The 9,063-nt window shown below is 39.0% G+C and overlaps 1 protein-coding gene across 3 annotated transcripts in view; it reads left to right on the top strand.

Annotated features, from left to right (window-relative positions):
• PEPD (peptidase D) overlaps positions 1 to 9,063 on the top strand; it is a 172,620-nt gene that overhangs the window by 57,389 nt on the left and 106,168 nt on the right. For all 3 annotated transcript variants that reach the window (XM_085234518.1, XM_085234517.1, XM_085234519.1), the window contains exons 2-3: positions 108 to 291; positions 1,534 to 1,661. In XM_085234518.1, coding sequence (XP_085090644.1) covers positions 108 to 291; positions 1,534 to 1,661 — 312 coding nt within the window. The remainder of the gene's footprint in view (positions 1 to 107; positions 292 to 1,533; positions 1,662 to 9,063) is intronic.

Here is a 9,063-nt window from a genome sequence, read left to right as displayed (position 1 = left end):
AAGCTCCTGGATATATATCTATACCATCTGTATATCCATTGATTAAACAGCTGTCTACTCTGCCTTCCATTAACTTTCAATTAAAAAAATATATATATCTTTTCTAGACCTTCTTTTTGGTTGGGGAATGAGACCTTGAAGGTGCCTGTAGCACTCTTTGCACTGAATAGAAGACGACTGTGTGATCGCCTGCGACAGAATAAGGATGTCCAGAAGAATTCAGTTGTTCTGCTTCAGGGTGGAGAGGAAACCCAGAGATACTGCACTGATACTGGTATTGTGTTTCGCCAGGTGAGAGCTGAATCAAAGCTTCCAATCAAATTAAGAAACTGCCTCTTGAACTGCATGAATTTCTAAACTGTTTCATTATTCTTCCCTATCTCAGATGTTTGCATTGCTTTGGCTCACTGAAACAGGCTTCTTTGTAACGTTGTTCCTTCATCTTAGGAACTCTCTCAAGGCTTTGCTATGTGGGCTCCTTATGTAATGTAGAAGGGCTTAAGCCTTTTCCAGAACCTACTGTCTAATGCTGTTTAACATTATATTCAGTTACTGCCTTTAATATCTCTTTCTTTTTTTGTCTTGTCACAAAAAAAAAACAAAGAGCTGCCTTCTTTCTGTAATGAAATGTGTTACAGTGGTCTAAACTGAATTAATTCATAGAAAGGTGTATTCAGCGCGTGTTCACTATTTTGCAGGTAGTTTTTTCCACATACCAGGATATATGTCAGAATTTCCACGTCTTCTCTAATTAGACTGTTTCCTGAATACCAATGTGTTCTCCTGTCGCAGAGAGGACTTAATATGTTAATGTCATGCTGAACACAATCTTTGGAAAAGTTGCCCTTACAGTGCTTTGGTGATTCATACCACTGGAAAGCTTTGTGCTTTGCATGGCTGCAGCAGTACTGATTCTTTTTGTTTTACTAATTTTAGCAGTTTTATGTTTTAAAGAAACAAAACCACCAAGTTCTAACGTAGATAGCATCTTAATGCACTATTCGTCTGCTTTTAGAGGAGTTGCAGTGTAGTAGAGTGTATGTCTGTCCTCATCCAGACTTATCTCTGTATTGCTTGGCATTTTGTTGTTTGATTGTTTTTAAAATAACTCTTGGCTAAGGGCTGTTCCTATTGAAGCTTCCTTCATCATGTCTTCACTTCAGGACTCCATCATTACAGCCCAACGAGTCTGCACTCTGATTTTGCCTGGTGACATGATTATTTCTTCCCAATACTAAATTCTCTAGTTTCAGACTGGAAGACTGTTTTATTGTGCCAAGTTAACTGTTGTGTATTTCTTGGTAGCTATGTAGCTTATTAATCTCTGACTGTTTCCAGAGGAAGATTTATTGAAACCTAAAACTAACTGGTCTGAAAAGCTTTAAACTTAAACCACTTCCTTTCGCTCCAAAAGTAAAATAGATCTCCCTTAAGATGTGTGGAAGTACAGATTGGTATGTACTGTTATGTCTTTTTTGTTTGTAGAGCAAGTATTTTGTTTTTTTTAAAGAATGTATTTTTCTCTTAACCTAGGAATCTTACTTTCACTGGACTTTTGGAGTAACCGAAGCAGGCTGCTTTGGAACAGTAGATGTTGATACTGGAAGATCCATGCTTTTTGTTCCTCTACTCCCTGAAAGTTATGCAGTTTGGATGGGAAAGTAAGGCATACCTTTTAACTGTGTTAAGATGTATCTGTGTATTTAATGCAGCTGTCTCAAGAGCTCAAATGCTGTCTGGTTTTAATCAGATGGGGTGAACTGCAGTGATATGTCAGTGCAATGATACAAAATGTGATCTTTTGATATTGATCACATGATGTCAGATAATCCACCACTGTTCAGGAGAGAATACGTATGGAATTGCAGCCCACAAATCTCATGGTATCCATGGAAGGAAGCTGAGCCACAAAGAAGCATATGAGTTCTCTCTTAAGACAGAAGAAAGTATTTAATAAAGTAGGCTATTTGAGATGTTTTAGCAATATGCAGCCTTGTTAGTTAATGAGCCTTTTTGAATGGGAGGAGATAATTTAGGCTCTAGCATTTTGACTCTGAATTTTTCTTTGTTTGATGAAGAAACTGACTGGGGAATGTGATTTTTTTTTTTTTAACATCTATTTTTCTACCTACATAGTAAATGTTGCTCAGTGCTGTAGTAGTGAGAGAATTAATTTATGTATATGTTCATTTCCTTTCTCAATCTTAATTGTATTTATACTAACAAACTGGAATTTTGTATGTGTGTGTGTCTGCATGGACTCAGAATATTGGATTACTTCTAATTTAATATTTGGAGCTCAGATTACTTCTAATTGAAGCTATCAGTTATATTTTAATGCTAATTTTGGGAAGAAGAAAACAATTGCAACCAGTGCCATATGCTGAACTGTGTTAGACCATATGGTAGGGCACGGCTGCTGTCTTCTCAGAGAGTTTCTATGAATATCACTGCCTTAGACCTGCCTCGGAACTTACATTGTTTATGATCATATTAAAATGCAAATACTACTCCATGAAATACTTCAGCTGGAAGCTGGCCTGTATGGGAGGGTGAGTTCTGTTTAACTCCCACCTGTGCTCTAAACTCTGTTCCCTAGTGGAGGTTGTTCCCATCTACAGACAAAGCTTTTTCCTTCTCATAGCTTCTTTTCCGTTAGTTTCATACCCAGCTGTTTCATACCCATGTGCTCTTGAAAATACTACTGAAATTCAGCCATGTTATTTTGTATTTCTAAGTAATGTAATGTTGTTTGTATATAGTAGCCTTTTTGATTTGTTGTGTGGCACTCGTTATTGATTCATTTACAGAATTATTTGTTTGGGTAAAAATGGTTTATTGTCACTGTGCCATTTCTTATGGAATATAATTATCTTTTTCCAGCATCTTTCTAAAGACGCCTGTTCTAAATTCTCCTCTTTGCCTTTCCTGCATCCCTCTGTTTGGATTTCATTTTCCTTTGGTCAGCTGTGGCCGTGTAATTTTCTTGCTTGTCAGGAGGAGGATGTATGGATAACTCATCTGTGGGGCAGTAGCAGTTCTGCTTTAGAAGTTAGTTGGCAGGGAGCACTGCACACAGCTTGGGGTTGCGTTCCTTCCCAGAAGAATCAGTGTTAAGTCAAAAGTAGCAGTGGAGGAACAATGTTTGCCTTCCATCCTCTGTTTATCTACTGCCGTTTCCTTAGAAGTGCTTTCTCTGTGCATGTGGCAGGTACTGTGTGCCTGTGGAAGAAGCTTTCATTTTACATCAGTGAAGCATGGATCTGTGCAATGCCCTGTATGATACTGGCAAAGCTGCTATTTTGGTGGGGCCTGCAGGTTTCTTCTAATGCAGAGTAGGGTTGATTTATCCGATGTCTGCATTGCATTCTGTTTCAGACTGTTGTGGAAATCTGCTACTTGAGGTTAGGCAGAAATACGTGGATTCTCCTCACATGAGCACAGAAGGTGCTGTATTGGTACTGTATTACTAAGTGTATCGTGTGGTGTACCCTTGTTTTCACTTCTGAAGGATGTACCTTTGGGCTGTGTTCAATGACACCACTAAGGTACTGTGACAGTCAGAAAGGTGAACCTTTCTACCACTGAATATTGAAGAAGTGGAACTTCTTTCAAATTGCAGTGTTACTTTGGCCAAAACAATGGAGTGCCAGTGAGAAAATTTGGTTGGATGTGAGATGATTTGTAAACTGTAAGTGAAACAATGAACAGTGGAATTATTTTAGCCTCACCAGTTGCTCTAGTTTTTACCAGTGAAGGCAGCTTTGTATGCTGATACGGTGTCTGAGAGCTCTCACCAGCACAGCGTTGGCGAGGGCAGAGGAGGCAATGGCACTGCTGGGGGTAACCAGCACTGGGAAGTGTTATTCCTCTGTAGGATCTCTGTAGAGCATCTGCAGTCAGATCTGCAAGTAGCTGTACAGGTACCTTTTAGAAGACCTTCATGCTAAAATTACCTCTGCAGTTTTAAAGGAAGGAGAGGTTTAACTCCAAGGTTTGACAGCACATATTCTCAAAAAAAACCAAACCCGAGCAAATAGATGTCTCTTAAAGTTGTAATTGCAGAATCATTATGAGGATATGTGTTTGACTGATGGTTTACATTCACGTTTGGAAGGAATAACAAAAGTGAGCTGTTCTTAAATACTGAGCATGGGCAGTTCTCCTAGTGGCAGACAAGCCCAGTTCTAGTTGCAGAGATTTTCCAGCTAACAACTAAGAGAAGCATTTTGCACATGTTGATTTTTACTCCTGCCCACAATCCTGCCTATTGTTTACAGGGCAGAAACAGGCTTTGGCAGGGATGGCTCACAGGGTAAGGCTTTGCTGTTCTGAAATATTTTTCTAAATTTTGGAGAAAGAGTTGAAGAGTTAAAGTGGTAAAATGAACCATAAAGGCTTCAGAAGTGTAACTGTGTTGTGGATACCCCTCTCTGCACAGTCTTACCTAGCTGGGTTTGTGGTACAAAGCTGTTAGCAGTTGTTTTGATTCCTCGGAAGCACTAAGTTGGTATTACTGCATGTCTTGCACAGAGACTTCAATTTCACTAATTAATGCTGCACCTGCCATTTACCTCCTTAATTATAAATGACAGAACTAGTCAGTGTGCTGATTAAAGATATTTTATAAAGTAAAACATACTGTACAGCAGCTGCTTTATGTGGAGTGGATGCCAAAATAACTTAATTGCCCTGCCATGTAAAGAATATTTTTAACAGAAAACAAAAATATTTAACACCTTCATGCTCAAACTTTAGAAATACGTTTTACGTAGGACAGAGCAGTCTTTGTATCTAGTTTCCTGTGTTTTCTTTGAAGCCCTGCTGGCTAATTGATGAGTATAACAACATTAGTCTAATGTATTGGTTGTAAGTACAGTTTTCCATAAAGTTGATTGGAAACTACCTGTATATGAGAAATTGAACTTTGGCACTTTGGGGTTGCAATGAGGCACACTGAAAAGCTTTAGCAATGAGTGCTTTTGTAAAAATGTTTTTCAGTTTGTCTGGGCTTTACAGTTTTTTGTTTTTTTTTTTTCCTGTAGACTGTGTTGTCATGAAACGTTGAAACTTAGATTTTTAAGAAGCTTTCTCCATCATTTTTTGTATGAGAATGGCTGAAATTTTGTGGTGTTCGTATTTTGAATAATTGTATGAAGTTGTGCAGCATGCCATGGTTATCCAGCTGCGTCACGGTGGCTGGGGCTGATGCGTTAATTAGCCCTACTTTTCACTACAAGAAGCTGGATCTATGCCAGCTGAAACTTGAGGCCTCTGGAAAGGTAGAGGGCTGTATGTGGGAGCTGTAGGGGACAAACTAACCCACTGTAATGGTGCCTCCTGGTGCAGGTTTTGCAGGAATGAGGGACATTTTCTGGATGTTTTAATGGTGCTGTACACACTGTGACCCCCTTCTCAGAAACATGCTCTGGAGCTGTGTACTCAGGGAGTATACTCTCAAAAGGGTCTTTGGTTTTATTTTCTGAACAGACCTGGCATGTCACCTCCTGATTTTTTTCTTGCCATTTTTTCTCTACATTAAAATATATTTGATGTTTTCATTTTCCATGTCTTATAAATTTGACCATTCCCCACCTTTTATCCCTTTTCATTACTCATTGAATTTTTATTTTGCAGTTAGAAAAAAAAAAGAAAATCCCTCTAGGTAATCTTATTCCCTTTTCATACCAACTAGCAATTGCAATTTATCTGCAGGGTTTGTTGCCACCTGCAAATGCCATCTGTGGATCTCATGAACACATTCAGTCCTGCTTCCGAATCCCCTCGCAGCTGATTTCAGCCTTGGTGGTATCTCACTAATGAAGACTTGCAGGCTGCTGCTCTTTATTGCTTTAACTTCTGAGAACTTCTGGATTGATACGACACTTTCCAGTGCTGCAGTTGGAGGGTTTCCCAGCTCATCTTTTTATTTATCTATTTATTTTGATTTAGACATTTCAAGTTTTTAATATAAATAGTCTTTGGGTCTGAGGTCACATTATAGCGTTCCTGCCAAAGCCAATCTGAGTTGATTTTGGAGTGTAAGAGCCTTTAGAGAGATTTTTATCAAATACTTTGCTGTAATTCAGGTAGTTCATCTGTTGCTTTACCTTTCAGTCCTCACAGAACTCTGTGCAATAAAGCTGCCTGCTCTTGACTGACAAGCCTAACTTGTGTAATTCCCCATGCTGCTTTTTTCCATGGTTCCATTTCTCTCCAAAGTATAGTGATTTTCATTTCTTGCCTCCTGTTCATTTATTATGGTATTTCTCTGTGGATAAAAAATTACTTCTATAGAGTAATTAGCGTCTGGATTGTGCTTGCCACTTCACTGATGATTGTTTTTCTCTAAATAGTGCTGCTCCAGTGCTCTGACTTCTCAAATTATCAGTTTAGCCATTGTCTCACTGTTCATTTCTCTACAAGCCTTGTTAGGCCTGGATAAATGTCTCCTGTTTTTAGCACTTTTACTACAGTAATTATTTTTGTAAAGCTTTGCTTTGTAGATGTCTCAGTTTATCTGTATATCTTGCTGAGGATGCTTTAGAAAAGTAACAGTAATTTAAATTAGTCTATTGATGTGCAGTCTTGATGACGGTGCGCCTTTGACTGGGTGCACAAGATAGTGAGTTAGTATTTGTTAAAGTTCTTCTTTGTTTTCTTTTTCATTTAGGTATACTGAGAGATAGAACAAGCCCTAAGTAAATCTGCTTAAAAAACACTGCTGGAGATTTTTAGATGTGGCTTTAAAGCTCAGCATGAGAGAGTTAAGTCTTGCCTATGCACTTTTCGTGCCAGTGGTAAGAGGGAAAATGTCAGTAACCCTCAGCATGCATCTCTTATTTTATATTTCATTAATGCATTAGCAGGAGTATCAAGTACAGTGGTATAAAGTTATGCTAACATTTTGAGATATCAGAGAATTCAAGTTCTCTTTTGATCAGGCATGCCATCTGTTTTTTCCCCAAGGATTTGGGCACTGCTGGCAGCGAGGTAAGCTGCAGGAGAAGAAATGCCCTTGGGGAATGTGCAGCCATGCTCCAACAAGGCTCTGCACCTCCACTGCATTTTCTGCTGTGCAGCAGCTCGGTTTGAGCATGGAGCTCTTGGCTTCTTCTAAGCCAGGATTTGAGGAAGCAAAAAAAACCTCAGTTAAAATATCTACAGTACTGCTTCTATTCCTGCACTTTTAAAATTGTGTTCTCAGCTGTTGCTGTTAATGGTTCTCTGTCTAGTTTGTATGTGCTACCTGCTTTGATGTGTCTGTTTCTGCAAGCCCACTCTGTCTTTGAGGCAGAACTTTGGAAGAGCCTCATCTATGTTGAGCTTTGTCAGGAGAAAGGTACAGAGAGGGGAAAAAACAACCAAACAAAACAACTGTTTTGTAAAATAAGATGGGGGGGAAGTGTAATGAACATTAATGTATCATTAAAGTAGCTAAATGTGAGTGAAAAAGAGTTTTATTTGCTGTGTACCCCTTTTCCTTTGCAGTGTGCTGGAGCTCTGAGTATCAGAATCCTTGGCCTTGGCACTGCTGCAGGGGGTATCAGAAACTTCTTTGTTAATTTCTTTTAAATTCCACTTTTTTTTTTTTTTCCAAAATCCATCTGGCTCTGTATGGTATACAAAGGGAGCAAGGACAAGAAGGTCGCATGTATGCGGATACTTCTGTATTTCAAAGCATAAAACTGAAATGTAGGTAAATGTGGAAAGGAACTAACGTTCGGGTTGTCGGAGCGCATGCTGAAGGCTGCCTGCAATACCAGCCAGCCTGTCACTGCTGCTCTCATTCATACTCACTTCATGTCTTTTAATCTCGTTTGCAATGGAGGAACTCCTTTGGCATGTAGAGGTGATTGCATTTTTTTGGACAAAGTCAGGGACATCTGCTTGTATCTTGCAGAGCCTCCTGTGTTGTTCTTTCTAGCGGTTCTTGACACCCCCTTGTTTGGTTAATGTTTTGCCATCTGTTAATGTGATGATATTGTAATGAGGAGGGAATCTGTTGAAATTCTGACAGCATGAAAACACTGCTTTTGTATTCCTTTTCCTCCTTCACCTTTACTTTGTTTACTTTGCTGATGCATTTCTATTTATCTTAATCTTTTATGGAGTCTTCTTGAAACTTTCACTTTGTTTTACTTCCTTTCTAGTAAGGACTGAGAAATTGTCTTTAGTCTGGCCTGTGTTGCGTTGTGTCAGTGTTCACTGACTTCCCCTCCAAGATGCTAAGAGATCCTCACAATGGTTACTGACACTAGAACCTTTCTTTTGCATTGGAGCCATTCTGTTGCTTTCATTTGTGATGAGATGGTGCAGTAAGATGCTGTTCTTTCAGAATAGCTTCAGAACAAAGACAGTACCAGTTGTGAGAAGCAAGGAACTCTGTAAAACCATTCAAATCTTAATATTGAATGTTCATCATAACTTGTGTAGATGTAAAGCAGATAGGAAGGTAGAAGCAATTTTTGTAATTGATAAATAAGCATACGACTTTTAACGTTTTTGAAGTGTACTGATGGTTCTGCTGGTATAGACAAACTGAAGAAGAGAACAGATAGGGAGCTCTGAATGATCCTGACTGGGTGAGGTCAAAATGCATAGGGCAATGGATTAATATGAAATGGAGGAGAAGGCAAAACTGACAGTTATCATTCAGACAAATATTTGTCATTCCGACAACTGCTAGTGGATAGAAATGGTACAGCTGTCATTTCTGCAGCGTTACGTCTGCAGGTGTTCAGTAAGGTATTTTCATTCTGGCTTTGAGGAAAAACAAGTGAAGAATCACAAAGCTGTGCTGATGAACTACTTTTTCTTCCACTAATGAAACCTGAAGAAAGTTGAATTGGTCCTAAAGGTAATGTTTTTGTCCAGGTGTTTTAAAAGAGCTAACCATGGGGCTCTCCAGCTTGTTGTAAGAATGGGAGTAGGGAACAGAGAGAAGATCACGCTGGCATAGTCTAACAGCAGGATATGTAACAATATCAGATGTCTGAAAATCAAAGCTTTTAGAAATCAAAAGTGTACTTATTCTGATCTCTCCTGCCTTTTGTAGTCTGA

This window comes from Meleagris gallopavo, chromosome 13, assembly GCF_905368555.1.
Source record: "Meleagris gallopavo chromosome 13, MGAL_WU_HG_1.1, whole genome shotgun sequence".
In the NCBI taxonomy this organism is placed as follows: Eukaryota; Metazoa; Chordata; class Aves; order Galliformes; family Phasianidae; genus Meleagris; species Meleagris gallopavo.
Note: the sequence above shows the minus strand (reverse complement) of the source record. Positions and strands in the feature narration are given on the sequence as shown.